Below are 23,524 nucleotides of genomic sequence, written 5' to 3'. Positions count from 1 at the left end.
CCGAAGTGCCACGTCCACACGTTTTTTGAACGCCGCCAGTGATGGTGACTCCACCACCTCCCCAGGCAGCCTGTGCCAATGCTTGGCCACTCTCTCAGTACAGAGGTTTTTCACAGTATCAGCGTCACCACGTTGAGCCTGGTGTTGCTGCATCGTCTGCCTGCAAAGGGGACGTTCGCCTGGGCGTCCTCGTTTGCTACATCTCTGGGACCTGCCGAGTGCAGGAGAGGTCAGGGCCGGTGGCTGCCGATCCCTCCCAACAGCTCGAGTGAAAAGCTGAACAGAACACCCCACCCTACACAAAGGGATCGGGATAGTGGGGCTTCCCACCTACAAAAAAGGCGTGTTTTTTTCCAAAGAGATCCAGTTAAGGAGCAACACTTGATCTTCCACAGCTTCTCATGCTCTTCCACGGCACAGAAGGGTTTTTTTAAGTATACAGTATATGCTACCTGCTATGCCATTCAACTTCAATACACAATGTGTTCACGAGGGAGGAGAACGCGGCGACTTAGCTCTGGCCTGGCAGTAAGTCACGGCAGACAGCCCTTGTCTCGGACGACCAAAGCTCCTAGACAGACTAACCCAGAACGCACACACCGAACCTCAGCACTTCACTCGGACGAAGGAAAGTCAAGAGTTCTTCCTTCTGGGCCTGGATAAATAGGGATAGGATTAAACAGTAGAAATGAACACGCTTAGCTGCAATTATCATGCTGGTAATACAGAAAAAAACCTTATTCTGAAAGAAAAATGGCATACCAAATTTGCATTAAAGCCACAACCTCTCCCTTGGTTTCACCCAACCATGGCTAAGAGTAGTTTTTATGGAGCAAAACGGATCATCAAGCTACTAAAAATATCAGGGAATTTACCAGAATAGCTTAGTAAATGCCTTTTTTAAAAAGGTATGTGATTCCTTCCCAGTGGCCCATTTTACTCAAATAAGCCACAGAAAAATTGTATAAAAAGATTTATTGAAATTCATCAATGACAAACAGACATAAAACTCAAAGTTTGGCTCTTCTGGGAAAAAAAAAAAAAAAACTGTTGCAAATGTATTTATACAGATGAAATATTGACTAGGAAATACAAGTCACTTCTAAAGCTATTTTAAAGAGGGATATGAAAGTAAAACTGTACATTCACTAGGTATTTTCAGTCATTTTACTGACTTCCACTAGGTAAGAAAATACAATTTTGTATTAGTATCTCGTGCTTGAGTGTATGAAAAGAAACCTCCTACCCTACATGCTGAACTGCCTCCTGTATTTAGGTTTGTAAAAATTTTCAAAGTATATAGCACAAGTGGAAGTAGTTTCTCATCACTTAAAATTGACTAGGTGTTATATATTACAGACCAAAATAGTACACACCTTATTTAAAAGGGTTGAAACATTTTTTTATTACAATTGTCAAATTCATTTCACTAGTAACTCAGGAATTAGGAACACTTTTTATATATATTTATATATATATTTAAATGCCTGCCATTTTCAGTGTATTGGCTATACCCTAGCCAAAAAAACCCAACAAACCCAAAAACAAACAGAAAGGAAAACACACAACACACAGGGCAGGAAGCAGGGGGGGGACTGCAAATTCACCCCACAATCCAGATCCAAAGGAACACCCCAAAAAAAACCCCAACAAAAACATTTGGTCACTATTTACAAACAGCAAAATAAAAGGTACCTACAAAAGCAGGGAAAGCATTGGCTGAAAATGGCAGTCATTCACGGACAGGCAACAAAGAAATCACTTTATCAATATGCCATTCTCACACCTGTTGCTGTGGAGGGATGCTTTGCCTAGATTTGCAGCATCCCCCAAAAAAATGCTTATAATGCTGTATTTAGTGACTGGCAGCGGTGGAAAAATCCCAACAACCAACGCTATTCAGCGGTCTCGGAACAAAGTATGTATATTTGGGTTATCATCCACTGATCTTAAAACACTTTTTGTCTTTTTTTTTGTTTTTTCAAGATGTCAAACTATCCACTCCAATAATAAGAAACAAATTACCACTTGGTTTATACTTACTATTGCAGTTACAGAGACTAAGAGAGGGACGAAAAGAAAAAATTTAAAATGAATAGGAGGAGGAGTGGCAGTAAAAATAGTATTTTATTCCCTTGCCCACCCAGTCTGCTTCTCCCTCTCGTTCCCACAGCAACATTACAATCAGGAAAAAAAAAAAAAAAAAGAAAAAAAAAAAGAAAAAAAAGAAAAAAGGTTCGGGGTGTGGGGAGGGGAAATACAGGGTAAAAACAGTCAAATCACAATAGGAAATTTTCAAAATAGGTTATTCAGTTTAGTCGTCTTCATCCCCTTCATCTTCAGGTTCTCGTTTTCTCTTCTGTCCCCGTTCTTCATCTAGAAAATAAAATGCAATTTGAATTATATGAGTGCTCCCTCACGCTGCTGAGAAGTTGAACAAGTTCGACAAGTTTCTACTTTGGCAACTGGCTTGCTATCAAAGGAGCAGGAATACAAACATGAGCCTGCTTTTTAGAAAATGCTATTTTGCTTTTTAAAAAAAGAAAAGAAATTCTTTTATCTCTAGCGAAAACTGGATTACTGCCATACCGGGCTCTTCTTCATCTTCATCGTCATCTACCTCACCATCGTTGTAGCCTTCTTCATCCTCCTGGATTTAAAAAAAACAACAACAAAACAACACAAAAAGGGAAGGATTAAAAAAAAGTCGTGTTTCGGTGCAGGACTTTTCACAATTCGGCAATTTCCAACAGCATTTTACAACAGAGAGTCAGTCCTTGGAGCATCTTAAAAAAAAAAAAACAAACAAAAAGGCAGACACTTCCCACACACTTATATAAAAGTGCAGTTTTTTTGCTACAACATAACTGGACTCTGGCCCAAGTTTCATGGCAGAAAATCACAAGCAATCAGAGCAGCCACTTCTGGCTTCAGGTCTTCAGCAAGAAAATAGTTTTATACTTCATGCTAATACAGAGCTGCAAATTTTGCTGTGATGTCCTGAGTCTAGTAAAACTTGATGACTGGTCAGTAGGAGAAGGCATGTGTTCTAGGGGCAGAGAGAGTTAAAACATGGACTGTCAAATTCATTTCACTAGTAACTCAGGAATTAGGAACACTTTTTATATATATTTTTATATATATTTAAATGCCTGCCATTTTCAGTGTATTGGCTATACCCTAGCCAAAAAAACCCAACAAACCCAAAAACAAGAGCCTGAGGAGCTGTTGCCGGTTTTGGGAAGAGGCTGACCTCTTCAGGAGCGGCAGTTATGTATCCAAGACTGTTTGGCCGGAGGACAGATAATCCTGACCGCCTACAGCCACATTTTAGCCCCATACCCAGTGACTGCGCTAACGGCAAAGGCTCAGCAGCCTGTGACTGGCTCATCACGCCCTACACGCAGGAGTTGGACTGCTTTAAGAATCTGAGCATCCTGAAGAATCGCGAGATACATGCCCACGGAGGAACCTTGCTGCGAGTAGTTTAGTGATTCACGTCCCACCCTCTCGTCTGTACGGAGGCTGTAGCCCCAGCCCTTCAACGGCACCACAGACCAGGTCTGCGGATGCTCCCGACAGCGTTCTTTGACAGCCCAATGAACAGAACGATTTCATGTCAACGGTCACTAGATGGCAGCTGGCTCATAGACAGGCAGGCCTCAAAGCCACCCCCACCACCATGCTTCTCCAGTAAAGAAGAAAGCACCCGCTTCAAGTACTAAAAGCCTCCAATATTTGGTCTGTTTCTGGCCCAACTATTCTCAGTTAGAGAATGTTCACCGCGCATCCATTATTAACTGCGTAGATCCTTACCTCCTCTTCTCCACTCACATCCTCCTCTTCTCCTTCCTCCTCTTCCTCCTCGTCTTCTTCGTCTTCTACTACCTGAGCATCATCATCATACTCCTCTTCTACACAGCCAAAGAAGATTAACCACTCAGACATGTAAAGTTTACTTTTTTTTTTTTCTTTTCAACATTGCCACCTGAGATGTGATCTCCTATTGACACGAGGAGCAAACTGAAAGCATTTCTTAAGGGCAGGTACAGAATTAAAGGCAGCTCTCCACCTGCTAGACAGGGCTAGACGTAGTCCCGTGCCCCTTTAGCCTAGTGACAGGGTAATGTGGCAGCTGCACCCACACTCTGAGCCGCTCTAGGGCTGCAGGGGCCTCGACAGTAAGTCACGGCAGCCTCGGGACTGCTTTAGCTTCAGCTGCTCCGGTTCCGGCTACTAATGCGCATTTTTGAGCCCGTGGGACGCTTGCAAGCTCTTCATCTGCAAGTGTCCATCTGCTCCCACCAGGGATAGAGCAGAACTTTACAAGCCAACCATGCACTGGGAACCTTCCCCAAGGGACACCCCTTGCCTTTATACTGCCAGAGCAATACAGAAGGGTCACACAACACAATCCATCTCACAGCTTTGCAATCTCTTTTCAAGAGGAAAGAGATTAAAATGCAAGTAGTCCAAGCAACAAACCACAGTGTTTTCCATGCTGCAGGAATGGTGTTTTGGAGCTTTTTCATGCATTTGAATGCACGCCCCGACTTGTGCTGTGATGAGGAGAACCTCTCCCCAGTGAACCTGGCCGAATGCACCACTCTGCCAGGCACTGCAGCAGCACTCGCCCCTCTCACCAGAGCTCATATTCAGCACTGGAGGGAAAAGTGCAAGTCCAGCTATTCTGCTTTTGCTGTGCGTCTGGGTTTGACGAGTCTAGCAAATTCCCCAAACTCAGCCGGATACTCATCTGACCAGTACACTGACGCCTCCGAGTGCAGTCTGCTGGGGAGGCAGCACAGCACCTACAGCACAGTGGGACCCACCGTGCATTTCCCTAACATTAAAAAAGTTGCTTGCTGCTTCATTAGTGCCTGTCACAGAGCTTGCCCCAGGCAGACTTCGATAGATACACTCTCCTCTCTTCTGCTTGATCTCAGCTAGTTCTTTTGTCCTCATGGAGCAGCTACAAACTCCTATTAATGCCCTGGCTTCTTAATTCCTTGACTCAGCTTCTTTCTTCTATGCCCAATATGGCTCTCAATCCTACACTTCTCCATCAGGCTCTACACAACTGCTCGTACTTCCCTGATGGTACTGTTCCTGGAAAACTGCAGTGTGTGCACGCCATCCTTTCTTACCCGTTTCTGCCTTACATCCTTGTCCCCTGGGGTGTACTGTTCCCTGAACTCTTTCAGTGTCTTATTCCTCCTCCTGGCCCCTTTATTCTACCACCCTTTCACTCCCCACCTTGCACTACAGATAAGACTGAGAAAGTCACTCTTTCAGGCCCTGCCCATCTCCTCTCCGCTCTTTCCTTCAGAGCACACTGAGATAATTCCGTGTTACATCAGTCGGAAGGAGCTGGTGAAGACATCCTTCTCCTGGCAACAAGTCAGAGCTGGAAGCAAACGTACCACGCAGCATATCCATCTTTCAACTTACATACACCAAGTAGCCCAAATTCACATACCATCTTCATCTTCCTCCTCGTCGTCTAAGCCCTCCACGTAGCCCTCTGCATCAGAGTCCGGTGCTTCTTTGTCATCCCGATCTTTCACTAGAGATAAGACTGAGAAAGTAGCTCTTTCAGGCCCTGCCCATCTCCTTTCCCCTCGTTCCTTCAGAGGACACTGAGGTACTTCTCCTTTACATCAGTCAGGAAGGAGCTGCTGAGAACACCCTTCTCTTGCCAACAAGTCAGAGCTGGAAGCAAAATGTACTAGGCAGCATATCGACCTTTTAACTTACGTACACTAAGTAGCACAATTCACATACCATCTTCATCTTCCTCCTCGTCGTCTAAGCCCTCCACGTAGCCCTCTGCATCAGAGTCTGGTGCTTCTTTGTCATCCCGATCGTAGCCATCGAGGTATGTGAGTTGCGGGAGGAGCTTGAATACGTTTTCTCTATAATCGTTCAAGTTGGTTACCTCGCAATTGAAAAGATCTAGACTCTTCAGGTTTTCTAACTTTTTCTGCAAAGAAAGAAAAGTCTCTGAAGTTCAGCGTTACAATAATTCTCTACAGAGCAGAGAATGCAACAGCAGCCAGACTTAATGTGCTCAAGAGCTTCCCATGACAAAAGGGTCAATTTTGGTCTCTGCCTACTAAATTGGCGTGGAACAGAAATCTGCCATGCCTGGCCTTTGCCGCTTTGGTAGCCGAGAGCGGAAAATGGTCTCTCTCGAGTTCAGCATATCACATGTAGAAGACTGAAGTCTGGAAAGAAGTAATGGTGCAAATATCACACATGCTGAGAGGGGCCAAGCTAAGAATTAGTCCAGTCATTTATCCCAAAAGCACAAGGCAAAATATTGGAGCCAGCAGTTAGGTGTATTTAAACTACTACTTTCAATGGAAGAAGAAACAGACTATTCTTCAGACATGAGAGTTTTGCTAAGAGAGATTTCAAAAATTGTAATGCTTGTACTTTAACCTTTGGAAAAGTGAAAAGAGGCTCAGAAATTGAACAGGAATTCAATTCCTGGATTTAGTCTTGGTTTTGGTTTTCTTTTTTTGAGAAGGAGGAGGTTTGCACTTCCCACAGCACTTTGAAGTACTAACAATAAAAGCACAAGCAGTGGAGGATTTGTATCAAGCCTTATGAAATATCTCCTTTCTGGAGTTTAGCGTGTAGACCAACGGTGACATCATGAAAACAATAAGCCTGAAACTAGGAGCAGTAACAATCCTCCCTCTCATCTGTTTGCTACACGAGGTTAACTGGTCTGCTCTCCTCTTCTGCTGGGGGAAAGGAGATCCAAGATGGACTCATCCGAGAACTGCTCCGTGAGACATTTTAAGAGCAAGTATTTGGGAAATAAGCATGAGCTGAAACTCTTCATTTCTGGAGAGCAAAGGGCACACAGACAAAAAACTAGAAAACTAGAATTGACACTTGGATGCTTTCTGGCACCACAACCTGACAAACTTGAACTCGGCACTTGAAATAAGAAGTATAATGACGGTGAGCAGGAGAGGTGATGGAAGCCAGCAGGCACGTCGGAAGCTCAGAGACCCCTGCCCAGCCGCAGCCAGCAAACCCAGCAGAGGCACACGGTGCTGCAGCCAGCCCCTGCCCCACCAGCACACGCCGCACCCTGGGCGGAAGCGGTGCCTGGTGATTTAAGACCCAACGCTTCAAGGAAAACACACCGAGCTCCGGCAGAGCGGCTGGGAGACAGACCCGCAGCCCACGCCGCCGGGGACAGGCACGGCGCGTCCCGCAGCGCCCGCGGGCCGCAGCAGCAGCCACTAGAGGGAAGCAGCCGCTCACGCTGCCAGCACAGCCCCGGGGCAGGGCTGCCAGACAGCCCGGGGCAGGCAGAGCCCCACCACAACCCGGGCAGGTAAGCACCAAAGACACTCCACTGCACGTTGCTTCGGAGTTTCCAAGCCCAAAATGCCTCTACTCATCACAAAATAGGGTTTGATTTCACACTGTACTACCATCAACTTACCAGCGGTTCTATTGTACCGAGGTCTTTTATTTTGTTGCCGCTTAGATTTAGATGCGTGAGGTTCGGACACTTTTCTGCCAACACTTCCAGTCCTCCTGAGATTCTGTTGTCACTTAGCTCGAGCTAAAAGGCACATGAACATCTTGAGGTTTTAGTGCAAACATGTATCACAAAGCAGTTTGGTCAGCTAAATTACGTTTTTATACCAACGCCTATTTTACACACAGAATTGTAGAATATCTCAAGTTGGAAGGGACCCATAAGGATCATCGAGTCCAACTCCCAACTTCAGTCCAACATGTGGTAGAGTGCAAAGAGGGAGGGATACGGCACAGGATATTTTACTTACCTTCTTAAGTTTGTTTAACTTTGGTAAGTTTGCAACTGAGGTTAAGCCTACATTGATTGTACTTAAGAATTCCAGCTCTTCAAACTCATCTGTAAGGCCTTCGATTTTGCCTTCGTATGACCTACAGTTGTCAAGAACGAGTTCTTTAACCTGGAAAAAAAACAAGGCAAAATGTGTGTAAGACATTCTGTGTGGAGGGTAAAGATTTCACTCACAAACAAAGGATGGCACAGATCAGGCAAAAATGAAAGGTATTCCAGTAAATTGGCAAATATGCCAAGGGTTATTTTCAGTCTCTGATCCCCACTTTTGCTGGCATGCCAGGTTACCAATGTTTCAAAACCACAGATATTTGGCTTTGCTTCAACTGCTCACCTTTGTGTTGTTTTGTAAGCAGTGTAAACAGTTCAAAAACATGAATCCTGGCCTAACCCATTTGGTTGTTAGAAGTACCGTTGTTTTGGGTACTTGCAAGCAAGAAGCATTTTAAAAAATACAAAACCAATCTATTTAAATGAACCTACAACTTTGGCGCTCCATACAACTCATGCGCTATTTCAACATATCATCAGTTGTTAAAATAGCTTCATTCTGCATGCAAAAATTACTCGAGCTTTTCAAGCGTGGAGAGATCACTGCCTGCTCAGACACTCCTGAAACCCAACAGCAGGCACTGGTAATACTAAACCAGGTCTTGCTGGAGTCTACCATCACCTTCCTCATTACAGGAGCTTGATGGTACTTTAGGGGAAGATCTTCTCCACGGAGGCAACTCCTTGCTCGGGGAATTACAAGGGATGTGTCAGACGATGGTGGCAAGGGAGGTTCAGCGAGCACAGCCGCTCCTGCAGCAGTGTACCCCTTATCTCCCCTGCCCTGTTGCAGCAGGGAGGCTCGAAGGGAGAGCTGAAGATAACGTCCCCATGGGCCTGACCCACACAGGACCTGCCTGACAGGCCAAAGCTGAGCGGCCTCAGGGGTGTGTACAGCAAGTTACAGGCTGCAGGGGTTTTGTTGGTTTTTTTTTCTTCTCCGCCCCCCCCCCCCCCCCCCCCGACTCCCTGCTCTTTTTGCAGGTGCTATCTTCAGCAGACACAAAACGACAGCATTAGTGCAAAAGAGTCCCTAAATACACCCCACCCTGAATAAAACTGCTCCTTTTCACCCTAAAGCCAGGTCAGCCTTACAGGATTCAAGTCCCTTAGCAGCCAACGTGAGTGTTCCTGGGCTCAGGGGAAGCTCTGCAACTGAGGACTCTGACTCCACAGGAAGGGCCCACCCACTCGGGGAACATCCAGACATTTTCACATCAATGGAGAACTTCCGGGGGTTATTTCTCCCCTACAAAATACCCAGGAAAACCCATGGTTCTGCATGCACTGCAGACCCCATCCCGTGCCTGAGGTTTGTTTACAGGTTTGGAAAGGGAATGGGTGCTACTTTACACCGAGGATGGGATAAAATAAGTCTGCAAGAGTGGTGTATGCAGAAACATGAAGCAACTCTTCAGTTCACACCAAGGACAGTTAATATGCAAACATTTAATTTTCTTAATTTTTTTATTACTGTAATCCCACTGCACAAAGAAGAATCCTATGTAGTTTTATAGCGCCAAATAACATCCCTAGATTTCTAATTAAATCCCAGGCACTGGAGTCAATAGGGAAGTCAGCCCAAAGCAACACGAGAGTACAAGTGATTCATTGAGAGTAGGAGGATCAGCATTAGACAGGAAATACATTTTTCCAAGACTCTACAATTTTCCTAGAAGAATTATGATAGGGAATGACTACACAAAAGTCTTCCAGAAGAATTTTAGGCTGGTTAGGAAGAAACCAAAGATGAAGTCAAATGCTCCTGATCCCACATGTATTCCACTTCGGGTGGAGCACCCCAAACCCCCAAAACAAACTACAAAAACTCCTTTTTGCTTTGAAATTTGGACAGCAGGAAAGTAATTTTAAAGGCAAACATACGTATCATCTTACTCTAATAGTATTTAAGTATCAGAATCCTCCAGTGAGATCAATTTGGGGACAAATCCAGAGTTTTCTCAGTCATCTGCTTCACACACACACAGAGCTCCCGCCAAAAAATAAAGGACCAAAAAAAAAAAAAAAAAGTAAAATAAAAGCAGCTCCACCCCAAACCCAGACCATACGGCAGCTACATTTCTCTCTATCTGCATCCTTGCTCACCAGCACACGAGGCCCCTGCCGGCCCCGTTATCTCCCTTGGCCAGCGAGGTGGCTCATCTGAGACAGCACCCACCTACGGACACGTTTCGGAGCAAGGACAGCGAAGGAGAGTGCCACAGTGCCAACCGCGCTACATTGGTACCTGGCTGGAGAGCCCGGAGGTCTTTTTCTGCCTTACTCTCTTTGCAAAGGAAGTTTACAAGAGCACACATAAGAAGCTGAAGTAAGGCAGGAGGGAGTTCAGGGAGGGAAAACGCTCACAGCCGCAGCAGCCAGCATGGTTTGGAGTCAGCTCGGGCTTTGAGCTATGCAGCACACTAGGCACAGAGTGAAGCGGCACCTAAACCTTACACCAAAAACAAACTGACATCTGCCCTCATCCCAGGAGGTGGGACATCCATCCCGCTCTCTTCCCCAAGAGCCGGATGGAGACAAGGCAAATGGGGAACTGGACGCAGCTTCCTCGGGGGTAGAGGAGAGATTTGAGGCAGGGCTGAAAATAGCCATGGATGCAGAAGAAAAACCCTTTCATACAGTGGCAGAGGAGCCAAGTGGCTTCTACTTTTGGGTTGCTCGTTTTAGAGCAGGACTGCTGTTTCCTCTCTACCTTTCAGAAAACTTTGTTTGATACAGAACTGCAGTGCTCTCTTCTTCGTTGCAGCCAATACTGATATACTGGGAAAAGGTACAGTCAAAACAGCTCCACAGGGAAGCTATCATGGAATAAAACCGGCCAGGTTTGCAAGTGGTTGAAGGCCTGGTCGAATCGAAAAGCTTCTTTAGGAAACGGCAGAGCACAGGCTCCTAACACTTCAGAAGTGCAACTGCAGCAACGTAATTTCGGTGCTTATGTGGTCAGAAGTATATAAACACTGAATCGCTTCCGAAAGAATGTGACTCCACAAAATAAGATTCAAGTCAAAATTAAGATGACTTTAAGTTCTGAGAAATTTAAGAATCCTGTAGAAGATACACATGCACAAAAGGAGGATGAACTGGGCTTGTGGGGCTTCTCCCAACTTCACTGCCATGTGCATGCTTGCTGCTGCATTGCACCCGATTCTCCTGCATACAGCACAAGCAGAAGAAACTACCACCAGCTTATACAGTTTTTATAAGTATTAGAATTACCCGCAGCTATTTGCCCATAGCCTCTCAGCCTGCAGTCTTGCACATCCCACCCTCCTCCCCTTCCACTCCGACTTGCCAACTCCTCCTTAAGCCCTTGCTGTTTTGCAGAGAACCGGAGAGGCAGCATCGCGCCCCCCGGGAGAGGGCATGGCTCTCCAAGGCCCCTCCGGGTTATTACCGGGGCACTTTTCCAACATGCTGGCTGCTGCACAGAGGTCTCTTCTCAAACCTTAGCCCCCTTCTGAGGATGCTGGGCCTCATCCAGGCACACTACAGCCTTGACAGTTAGTAAGCACATAACTGTGTCAGTATACAGAGGGAGAAGTAGAAAGGTGACCTTAGTCAAGTTGCATTCCATCTAAAACAGCTCACTACCACAAAAGTATGACAGGAGGACTACAAACCTATTCCTTGTTTGTTTTTCAGAAGTCTTTGTAATCTTAAGGAAAATTCCAGCTCCTGAATCACCCTCCAAACATCTACTGAACTTCCCTGAGAATGCACAGTAACACTACAATTTTTATGTCCCTTTCCTCATATTCTGTCACAAACACACAGAACGAACATGTGCCTGATGCAAGTTGCCTGGGCGAGCACCCTTTCTGAGTCTTGTTACAGATCTGACGAGGTGTGTGGGCCTCAGCTGGTCCAAACCAATTTAGTCGTATCACGCTGCAGCCTCTGTACTACATACTACAGACACGTAGATGAGCAGTCAGAATTAGGGAGGACAATCTGAACACATTTGGAGAGAGAGGGGCTAAGGGATTAAGTATTCTCAGCTAATTTGTGTTTAGCTGCATCAAAGACAAGAAGATACAACTTGCAGAAGTTGTATATCATTATCCTTATCACTGTCTACGCCACGATGCATAAGCAAATCAAAGCACTAATTGGAGTAAGTACCAATATTAGGTACCAGCACAAGGCAAACCACATGACCCGTACTTCCCAAAAAACTGCTATGCAGTAAGGAACAGTGAAAGAGCAACATGCCATAGGTAACCAATCACCACAAATTAGCACCGTAATACTCACCTGAACAGCTAAGAAGGCACCCGCAGGCTAATGTCTAGCAGAAGACCTAACACGCAGGTGGCTAGGTTGGTTCCTGTAGTACATACACAGTCTTTGACAGCATTTATGATAAGGCAGCATCAGATGCTTGGGTAGGGATCTTACACATCGTACAGCTTCAGCTGCCAAGCGTTTCTTGCCCAGCCTGCCGTTCTGCCTTCTCCTCTGCATTCCCTGGGTGGCTCAAGGCTCTGCGGCCCCTCTCCCCCATGCAGCGGGTGCCATCTGCTCGAGCAGGTGCTTCCTGGCTGTCTGCGTGCTTCTGCTGGAGCGCTGCGCTCTGGTTTGCTGGTATCAGTCCTTAGTTTTCAGCAGGTCACACGTAAGCTAGGCCATTGCTGCTTCTCCAACAAACCCTTCAAACCTCTCGCCTTGGACCCCTTCTCCTGCGGTCATCCAAGTTTCTATTTCTGATTGTCCCAGACGCTTTCAGCACATGACATCACATCTCTGCTAAGGCACACTGCACTGTTAACTGGGGATTACAGCATCCCCTGTATCTCTTCATGACATCACACTCTACATTACTGCCTGCTTGATAACCAGGGACTCTTATCTGTTTCCTAGCATGGTTACTGCATTAAGCTGCGTTCCCAAATGCATATACGACCTCCTTAATATAGCCATGGGGTCTACTGCGAGACTCCAACCTATTCCTAGGGTAAGTACAGGCAACCACGTGTAAGCAGCCACTGGATTTCACGGTATTCCTCACAAGTGACATCTGGGACTCACTCGCTGTGCCGGTACCTGGCAGACCTTCCCCTGCCTCCCTTCCCCAGTGCAGGCTGCCTCTCTGGAAGGGACTGTATTCTCAAATTATCAACACATACACCATTAATAGACTATAATTACACACATACAACTATTAAGCCACACATGTTATCACCTTAACCTTTAATCTACATTTCCATTGTAACTGGTAAAAAGGCAAAGTCTCTACTTCAAAAAGCCTACAACCCATGGGCAGGGAGATCTGTGAACTTGGGACTAAGTTCCCAAATCCTGGTCTGTAGTTGAAGGCTTAGCAAGGTGACAGAAGGACACAGTTGTGAAAATAATTTTCAAAGATGAAAGGCAAATTTACAAGTACAAATATCATTCTGCTGGCTTTACAAGCAGGAATAGCAAAGGCTGTAACATCTCATTTTCAGCACAATGGACCAGATGCTTTTGAAGTATACGTTGCATATGGTACCCCCTAGGACAGGAATATCCTACTATGTGGCAAAGATGAGGGTGTTAACTCTGCCTTGCACTGCTCCCAACCAAATACTCCATGGAAGCATCGAGAGAAATCCTTCATACCTCTTAACACAATGGAAATCTCACGTGGAAGAGGGCAGAGCTGTGGAAAGAAGGGAGGGGAGAGCAAGAGAAGCCTGTTGTCGTAAGCGGAAGCAAAGTCCAAATTACTTTAGAAAGCAGAGACAGTTTTATTCTCTCCCAGATGTGCAAACACTTCTTAAAGACACTTAGGTTTCCGTCTTTGTGAGTCTTCTGGTCTCAAAAGCCTGCACAGTCCATGCAAAGCTTTGCATCGCTCTGCCGTAAAGAATGACCATTGCTGTCTGCTGTAACCAGACCGCCAAGAGCTGTGTCCTAGTTCTTGTACGGCATTCTAGATCTGTACTCATGCAGATTCGGGGATCCTTGAGCAGAAACTGATCTCCTAGGGTTTCTATTCCACTCGATTTGTGCAGCAAAGTTTAAGAGAAGCCAGCCCTCCGCAGTCACAACGTTCTCATTTGTTGGGGAAGGCGTGGGTTTGACAAGGCTCAAGATAACTCCCAAGACTTGCAGGAGCCCATCAATCATGCTTAGCTCCTTAGTGATGGTAAGGATATGATGTTCTCCACCCTTGTGTTACAAGCTTCCCCCCAAAGTTACTACTGAAGGAGATAAATGATGCATGAATTTCCACTTCAGATACTATCTGGAATGTGACTAGGCCAAAAAATGCTTGAATGAACAGCCTACTTAATACCTTGGGCTAACAAAGCTGCTCTGAAGGCTCAAAGACATGATGCAATTTCTGCTCTTGATCACCAAAATCTAACCAACTCGAAGAACTGCATTTCTTTAATAAAGATAGTACCACATGCCATTTGCCACCTGCGTTCAAGACAGATCTTCAGCCACACTAGGGCACCCTGTGATATAAACACTCGGAGGAGCCAGGCTAACGCAAAGTTCAGCTCCTGGTGGAAAACGGTAAGAGACGGAGGACAGAATAATCTCTAGCCCAAATTAGTGCAGCCACTGGGCTGCTGTATGTCAATTCAGACACACCTCAAGAGCTGTTTCACCTTTCCAGGCTTGCCAGAGTGCTGCCCGTTTGGACTGTGCCCCCTCCTACCTCTGGCACGCTGCCCACAGGCAGGGAGGCAGGCAGGGGAGGGAGGCAGGTGCTGCAGCACCGGCCGCGCTGGCTTGGTGCCACGGGGGATTCCCCTCCAGCGGGGCAATCCTCAGCTGCTCCTTCTGGGCATCGCGGAGTGGAGATGCTTGGCAATGAGGATCTAGCCAGAAACAGAATTAAATTTAACAGGGAAGGGAAAATTCCAATAGTGTTGACATCCTCTTCCCTCCCCCAAAATACACAAAAAGCAAACCAGAATAAAGCTCACAGGCACCAACTAGTTAGCCAATGACCATTTACCTTGCCCAGACTGTGGTCATGGTTGTGTGGGGCAGAGAATCTGCAACTCCAGGGGCAGGGAGAAATGCTGCACACAAAAAATGTCGACGTAACACAAACCACTTCCCTTGAGATACGGGCAAGAGATCTAGCAGCCAGCGTAGTCAAGAATCGTATTAGCAGAGGCAGTGACTGACAGCTGGGAAGAGACTGGATGGGATTAATGTGTATACCTTGTAATTTTGAGCAGTGCTCCATTATCACCATTACGGACACCGGCTATGAGCGCAGAGCCTCACTGCGGCTGAACACCAGGCGCCTGTCAGGACTTCAAAGCAGTTCAAGCTCAAGTTTACAGGATTTCCCCCAGGCACACTCCCCACACCTGAACAACGGCATCTCTTCCACCAGCACTCTGCAACTGGCCCCTTCGATACTGAGCAATTCACAACTGCTGAACACAACAGCTTCCAGCACAGCCTGGTTCAGCAGCAAGCCGCTCCACTTCTAGCTGCTTTGCCTATTCTGTATCCATTCAGCCCAGCTGGAACTCCAAATTCTTGCTATGAGGTCATGTGAAACTACTACTGGACCTCAAAATTCATCTAGGGTTTCTCAGAATGACACAACCCCATCAAACTTTCATATTAGAATTCCCCTTCTGTAGCTCTTTCTCGGAAACTCCCATCAACACTTTCAAACACTTCAGCAGAGGGTTTTAGAAGCCCAAAAATTGAACTTCTAGCATCATGCCGATACAGTTTTGGTGCCTCTCACATTTTTCACTACAAGTACCAATACGCATGGATGTGCACGGATCCTAACACTGCTGCCTTTGAACTGTAACGCCATGGTTCTCATACAGGTTTACTCTGTGTTTGCAAACTATACCCAAGCAAGCACTTTGTATTTAATTTAGTTGATCCAACAATCTCATGATGAAGAAACTTGGATTTACTCTGGACGTGGGTGCAACCATGGAATTGCACGAAAACATTTTCCTACAGACCAAGAATGATCTAGTGACAACACAGACATCTCCGTGGACATGTAAGAGTTTGGACTCAAGCAGCTTGTTAAATTGCTGTACCCAAATTCAAAGTGATTCAGTAAAATAGCAGTTTAAAGCCACCTTTTACTGGGCTCTGTTTATGTTAACTCCCACAAGGATGAGCATAGTTAGTGTCCTCTTTTTGCTGGCCACTCTGCATGTGTGGGGGACCCTGCATCACACCTACACAGCAAAAGGAAAGGAGCAGGGAAGGAGAGAGGAGAGACAGGAAATTTTTGTGGTTTTGTTTGTTTGGTTGTTGTTGTGTGTGTTTTGTTGGGGTTTTTGTTGGTTGGTTGGTTGGTTGGGGTTTTTTTGGGGCTTTTTTTTTTTTTAATCAAAGCTGCTCTGTGTTCGGAGACAGCTTAAGGCTGCTTGCACAGCTCAGAAAAAATCTGGCTCAGTATCAATACTTTTTTTTTTTACATAGCATAGCTAGAAATCTTGAGAGCAATACATATGGCTCCAACTAATTTTACATCCTTTTGCTCTGTTCAACTAAAGGTTGAAGTGAAATACCTAAGTGGTAGAAAGGTGAAGAGTCTTGGCAATTCTGACTGCATCTTACACTTCTAATTACAAGGCATCTCCAGAACTAAAAAACTTCCAGAAAGAATAATGCACCGTTGTCTTTCTCAAAAAACAGCCCCCCAGCTAAGAAACCCCATGAGTCACATAAATATACTTTCACACACTTACAAGGGTCAATATAGCCATATGCATAAGCAACGCGCTAATTAATAAATGGAGAACACACTTTAGGGACGCGGAAAGCTGTTTCATTCAAAAACATATAGCTAGTTTTGATTTTTTGTTTCTACTGTTAGCAGCATAACCCTGTAAAAACTCCAAATATTTCTTTAGACAGACTGTTTCAAATACTTAAATTGCTGGATCTTTGCATTAAGTGCTTTTAAATATTCACATTAATGTTGCTTGCTTCTCCCTTTTCTACAGATGGTATCACCTACCGGCAGAGCACTTGGCTCTGCTCCTGGCTGGGGTGGGTGACTTCACATGGGTCACTTCAGCTCCACGTCTCGGTTTCTCTCAGTTTGAGAAACTGAGTGCCTGACACCACATCCAAAGTGCTTTTCATTCACTGCCAACTATTATTAAATAAAACAGAAGCAAAATGTAAGATTGCATCGCACCTTTAATTTGAAAAATTTTCAGCTGGAAATTTTGAGCGTTTAGCTGAAACACTTAAGTTTGTTCAGTTGCACGTACTCCAAATTGCCCTCAGCAACAAAGGACTGATGTAGAGACATACATAAAAAAGAAACACTGCATTTAAATTAAGACCAATTTCAAGAGCTGCATATTTAGTAGAGAAAGCAGTCTCTGAAGATGTCAGCTGCTATAGAATGCATTGGCAAATCATATTTGCAAAAGATAAGCTTCTCCTAGCTTTTTTCATGGCTTTGAAGGGAAAGTGTTCGATCGACTGAGTCGATGGACAAATGAGTGCTCCGATAGAGTACACAACTTGTACACAGTGGCGTAAAGGCAAACCACTGAGGCTTTTTTTTTTTTTTTTTTTTTGGAAATATTTCAAAGGTCATGCTTACATATGCAAGGGCTTCAGGACTGATTTTAGCAACCTAGTCAAAAAATACAGACTACGTATTTACTAGCTATTTTGTCTGAAGGATAGCAGAGCAAGAGAGGAGACAAGAAAAAAAATTATATGCAGAACAAGCCCAGTAGTGTCACATAAATAGCTGAGAAGTGTCCATCAGTCCAAAGCACAACAAAAACATCACTGCTCTCTATTCCCACTTGAGACTTGTACCTCGCTGCAGACAGAGTTTGGTTCATCGAGCTGAGCTGGTTGTCAATCAAGACTGCTGAAAGCCATCACGCACTCCGCAAGTGGCAAGCTGGCTGTGGCGGGTGGCAAGGAGAAAATCTCCCTCCCTCCTTTCCCGGCACCCTGGGTGAGTCTTGCTCCCTCCCAGAGGCACCAGGAATTCTGGTGTGCAAACCAGAACTACTCCCATAACCTTCCCTTACATTTAATTCATTCAAAAACCGTTCGAGATATAGCACCCACTCATGTTTCTCAGGTCCGGTTCTTATTTTTCAGGCTTCTCCAACTTAACAATACCTGCACCTTTATGGCAGGAGGATGAGGGGAGTAATCCATAGAATGAACGAAATGGGGAGAATCAGTCAATGTCAGCCTTAGGGAATGCAAATATTTAAGAAGAGAGCCACTGGTATTTGTGCCACCATTCAATGTAAAGATACATCACTCATGTACGTAATATGGTCTTTTAAATACCGTAAAAACTAAAATATTTTAAAAGTCCTAAATTCCTGCACGTGATTAGTGGTACCTTGAAACATTCAGGAGTTTTTGGTATACGTTTAGAGCTGAACAGCAGAAAGGTCTATTCCATTTATTGATACATAACACACAAACCCTGCTGCAAGGACGGATTATAATAGCTAGGCTTAACCCTAGAAGGTTTGTACTAAGAACTTTTTGGTCCTGTGTCTCCTCCCTGCTCCTTGTTTCAAGAACTTGTTTCATTTGGTGGGCAGGACAAGGACCTTTGTTTCTTCAGGAGATGCATTTCTTGATGGACTACAACACAATTCTATTAGCTAAACCTCAGCTATTTCTCTTCATACATTTTTATGAAACCAGTATTTGGACACAAACCTGAATCATACAGAAAATTTTGTAACTGTGAATGTACTTTACATATTGCTGGTCAAAAGGGAATTCTCAAGAGTTACGAGTTAAAAGAATAAAACTCTACCATTGCTACTTTCTAGCAGCATCATGGAGAAACGGGAAAATTAGGCAGCCAGATTTAGATCCGTATACTGGTGGTTTTGAATTCTATGTTCATAGTTCCTTTCATACACTTAAAACTTGGTCCAGGTTAAGAGAAGAGAATTTGGCAAATACTTCCCTTGTCAGCCCAGTAGTCAGGTGTGAAACTAGCCTAAATTTCAGTGAGGACAGTTCACACATCACACCCGTTTTCAGCCAGACTTTTTTGGGCTGCAGTCCCTCCAGGATGAACATCCACCTGTCCAACCATCCGTCCAACAGGATGCTCATTTTAGAGGTTTGCATCTGCAAATTCAGAGCCGTGAAAACCAGCTGTTACACAAACTTGGGAAGTTTGCAAAAAAAGACAGCTACTTCTTTGTACACTTACACCTTGCTCTCAGCTACGTAAGTGGTTCAGCGATACAAGTCTGCAAGGATCTGTGATAATCCGCACACATCGTGCAGAGTTTGTACCTGCTGATCTCAAGCTGCCCTAGACACAACCATATCCCACTTTGTTTCAAACCTAGAGTACATCCACTTCCCATTCTGAGGTTATATGGCCTGGGGAAAGTAAAAAAGTATGTATCATCATAGCACAAGACCAAAGTATTTTTTTAAATGCAGGTCCTTTAAACTCTTTCCTGCTCTTGCAAGCGTCACAACAAGGAACTAGCTTGGGGAAAAGAGCCTTTTTATTTATATTCTTCATTTGAAAGAACACTTTGTATAGATGCTTGTCCTGTATTGCCCTTCAGTGTTAAAATCTACAGAAAACCAGAGCGAAATCAGACAGCCAAGTAAGCTTTAAAGTGCAACAGACAGTTACAAGAACTGTAAGAAATACCTGATACTACAGTCGGTATTTTATCACTGTCGCAATTTTGAGCTGATAAAGCACTAAATCCTCAGACTAAACTAACCGGCGTGGTAGCTGTAAACCACAGAAGATGAGTTTTGTGCATAATTTCACAAACCTACCTCCGTGTCACACGCCTAAGAGCCTTAGCACTGAACCTGTTTCACCATCTTTGCATTTTACTGATGAGTTTACGATGGGAATAAAGAAGAATGCCCACAAACATGCCCAGGTTAGCACCCACTCTGTGAAGGCAGTAGTTACACCACTACCGGCTGACGGTTCTGGAGGAAACCCATGGAAAATAATTGTACCTGGCCTACTTCTAGCAGGCAATTAATTATAATCGAAAACCACGTTGATCAGATAAGCAAAGTGACAAAGGCTACAGCAAGTGCACTACCGTAAGTGACCATTAAGTGTAATGGCATAAAAAGCTGAAATATCTGGGCAGAAAGTAGATCGCAAGCTCAACTCTGGCTGTATAACACACAGAAAAAAAGCAAATTTCAAGCACCAAAACCCCAGACCTCTCACCAACAATGAGTTCACATAAAAATAGAGGGGGAACTCAAAAAAAAAAAAAAAAAACACGGAGAAAAGGAAGAAATAGCTCTTACACAATCCACTTCAGGACATTTATATTATGTTTTATTAGTCAACATGTAACCTTATAGGATTATATGACTTAACAGCTCAAAGTAGCTAGCTCAGCTGCACAGTAGCACATGGTATTCTACACAAGAACTGTATTAGGCAGATCAAACTACAAAGTATTAATATAGCCTCAGAAAGAACCACAACACCTTATCAACATCCTCTTATCTAACTATGATTTACAGAAAGTTTTGATCCTTCATGTTCTGATATTAAATACGAGATGTACCACAAAACTTAAGCACATACAGGGCAGAAGCTCCGAAACAAGTATAGTCATGGCTATTTTCACCAAGGTTTATTTACATTACACTTGAAAGTTTGAAAAGAATGATCCCCTGCAGAAGAAGGAGAAATACTGCCAATCTATCAAAGTAGAGACTAATGAAATCAATTCACAGAACCATCCTGTTAATGGCCAAAGACTTAGTAAAATCCATAAATAAATGACATTGGCTTTAGAATTGTTTCTAAACCCCAGTTGCAAGTATTTTACCTAAAGCACTAGCTGGCTTTAAATGAATTTTATTTTAAGAAGTATTTTACAGAAACACGCTTCAAACCGTACACTGAATTCTCCACAACATAAAAGTACGTGCACACATCTGTAATCGATGGCTTTATGAAGCGGACTCTATAAACAGAGCAGCCTTCCCAAATGGCATCTCTCCCCCTTCACATGAAACCAGAAAGATTTGACTTTATAACGCAGGTGTCACCTTTGCTGCCTTGGGAGGACTGATACACCCAACTCATTGACAAAGGTAAAAGCTAGCAGGTAAAAAGAAAAAGTGACGGGTTAAATAAGCCTTTTTTTACCACTAACTGCTGTAGACTTCTGAGTTACTGGAGCACAGTGAACCCCCACCAGATCTGAGCTCTCCAATTTTTCTTTGGCACAAGCCAGAACAAAGCAAAAACTGAACAAAATCCAAGAGTGCAGGGGAAAAAAAGAGAGTCCAGTTTATACCCAACACACTTTGGATCAAGTCTTTAAACCGTAAGTCTGTGTTAAAAATGGTGAATAAGCCTCCAGCAGTAGGAGCGACGGACAAATCGACCAAAACTAGGGGAAAAAAGGGGGAAAAAAAAAAAATAATAAAAAAAGGAGCCCCAAAAGCAGAGACCTACCTTCCCGCAGGGCCCTGCCCAGGAAGAAGGCGTATTCCGAGCGCCGTGCTCCCTGCCCGGGGGGGCTGCAGGGGCACCCCCGGCCCCCGTCCCGGTCCCGCCCGGGCGGGCGCGGCGGGGCCCGCTCCTCGCGGCAGGCCGGGGCGGGAAGGCGGCCTCCCCGCTCCCCACAGCAGCACCCGCGGGATTAAATGATTACAAATAATAATAAAGGGCGGGGGGAGGGGGACGGGAGGGGACAGCGGCGCCTTTTTTACCCTCCTGGCTCGTCCCGCTGCGGTCGTCCCGAGCCTCTCCCGCCCCGCGCTCGGCGACAAAATGGCAGCCCCGGCGGCTGGCAGTCATGTCGGAGAGGGCGCCCGGGCGCCCCTCAGCCGCCGCCGCCCGGCCCCGCCGCCGCAGTGCCGGCGGGAAGGCCCCCTCCGCCAACGCCTCATGTCGCACTTCCACACACCGCCGCTACCCACGGCCCGTCAAAGCGGGAGCCGCCGGGGCGGGCCGGGGCGGCGGGGCTCCCCTCACGGCCCGGCGCTGAGGACCCGGCGGGGCGGGCAGGGCCGCCGCCCGCGCCCGGCCGTTCCCTCCGCCGCAGCTGAAGAGGAGGAGGAGGAAGGGAGGGGGGGAAGAGGAAAAAAACATGGCGCCGCGTCCTACTTGCGGTGTGGCGCTGACAGCGCGGGGCCGGGAGCGGCTCAGCGGCCGGCCCCGCTCGCCTCGTTGTGCCCCCCGCGCCCGAACAATGAGCCCCCGCGGGCCTCGCCGGGCCGGGCCGGGCCGGGCCTCACCGCCCGCCGGGGACGGCGGCGTGTGCCGCGGCGGTGGCGGGAGCCTTCCTCTCTGCCCCCTCCCCTCCCGCCTCGTCCTCCTCTTCCTCGCCCAGGACTTTTTAAACTTTAAAGAGCAGGTTACATCGACCTGCCCGCCTTTGTCACTCGGACACCGCGCTTGGCCACCGAAAAGCCGCGGGGCCGCGTCCCGCCGCCTTGCCTCCGCCCTCTCCCCAGCGCCCCCCGAAGAGGTACGTTCCCCCCTTCTTCCCCTTCCCGTTCCCCCTTCCGCGGCGGGGCCGGGGCACACCTCGCCCTCCCCGGCCATGACACAAGGGCCTGGCGGCGGCGGCGGACCCCACCGGGGATGGCGGGGAGGTGAGCGGAGGGGAGGGGAGGGGGCTTCCCCCGCCGCTGCCCTCGGCCTCCCTGCGCCCCGAGTTCGCGCCCCGCCGGAGCGGGATCGGGGCCCCGCCTGCCTGCGGGCACCCCCCCCGCCGCCGCCGACTCTTTTGGGTGTTTTGGGGTTTTTTTTAGGGTTTTTTTTCTTTTCTTTTTTTTTTTTTTTTGTCCTGACAAAGTTTTTTCTCTCTCTCTCGTTTATTCCGCCAGACGCGGAACAACAACCTGAAGTCCGGCCCCGGGGGAAGGGGGGGGAGAAAAACACGCACACGCACACATCCAGCCTTTTTGTGCGTGTGTGGGGATGGAGGGGGTGGAGAGTGCGTTTATTTCTTGCAATATTTTTTTTATTCAACGCTCGCGCTACCGGCGGCGATACCCGATCGCCAAAAACGCTAAGCATTGGTTTAAAATTCTTTTCTTTTATCTTCTCAGCATCTGGAGAGAGGGAGAGAGAGAGAAAGGGCGCGTTCATGAGGACTACAAAGTTACAAATATGGCTCCCCAGTCTCTCTTGCCTGATCACTGCAAAGAAATGAAGACGCACTTTAAACTAAACCATTTGCAACTCACTCGCAGTCCCTGTCTGCCTCTCCCTGCCCAGCACCCAGTACAAATATTTGCGAACTAAACACGCCGAGAGAGGAGCACCAACTTATTTTTATTTAATGCACGGCGAGCCCCCTCGAAGGCATCGCACACCGGCAGAGTCAGGAGCAGCCTCTAGTTTCCCCCTAGAGCGTAACGCGTGCGCCTTCAGGTACCCCCAAATTGGGGTGCACAGCCACACACACACACAGACAGAGGTAGGCACCTCAAGGGCAGCAGCGGCCCCGCCGCCGCCGCCGCTGCCCTCCGAGCCCCGCGGGGTTGGGATGTACACCCCCCCAAAAAAAAAAAAAACCATGGGATGGATTTTTTTTTTTTTTTTTTTTTTGCATTGCTTACATCTGAGGGCGTCCTGTTCCGCAGCTCTAAGTGGATCCTTTTCTTCATGTCCAT

The 23,524-nt window shown here is 46.4% G+C and overlaps 1 protein-coding gene across 4 annotated transcripts; it reads right to left on the bottom strand.

Annotated features, from left to right (window-relative positions):
• Window positions 1–434: 434 nt before the first annotated feature.
• On the bottom strand, window positions 435–23,524 carry ANP32A (acidic nuclear phosphoprotein 32 family member A; the record flags this gene model as incomplete). Of its 4 annotated transcripts, none has more annotated exons than XM_082004867.1 (8): window positions 435–2,376; window positions 2,590–2,650; window positions 3,817–3,914; window positions 5,480–5,578; window positions 5,785–5,983; window positions 7,469–7,591; window positions 7,818–7,967; window positions 23,471–23,524. In XM_082004867.1, 8 exons carry the CDS (start codon window positions 23,522–23,524, stop codon window positions 2,315–2,317), a joined length of 846 nt encoding a protein of 281 aa, XP_081860993.1. In that variant the 3' UTR covers window positions 435–2,314. The 4 variants fall into 4 exon arrangements, with proteins under 4 accessions (XP_081860993.1, XP_081860994.1, XP_081860995.1 ...); XM_082004868.1 differs by having other exon boundaries at window positions 5,480–5,566; XM_082004869.1 differs by lacking the exon at window positions 5,480–5,578 and having other exon boundaries at window positions 3,817–3,971.

Source organism: Phaethon aethereus (assembly GCF_964289735.1).
Source record: "Phaethon aethereus genome assembly, chromosome: 12".
NCBI lineage: Eukaryota > Metazoa > Chordata > Aves > Phaethontiformes > Phaethontidae > Phaethon > Phaethon aethereus.
This window is presented reverse-complemented; position numbering and strand designations above follow the sequence as displayed.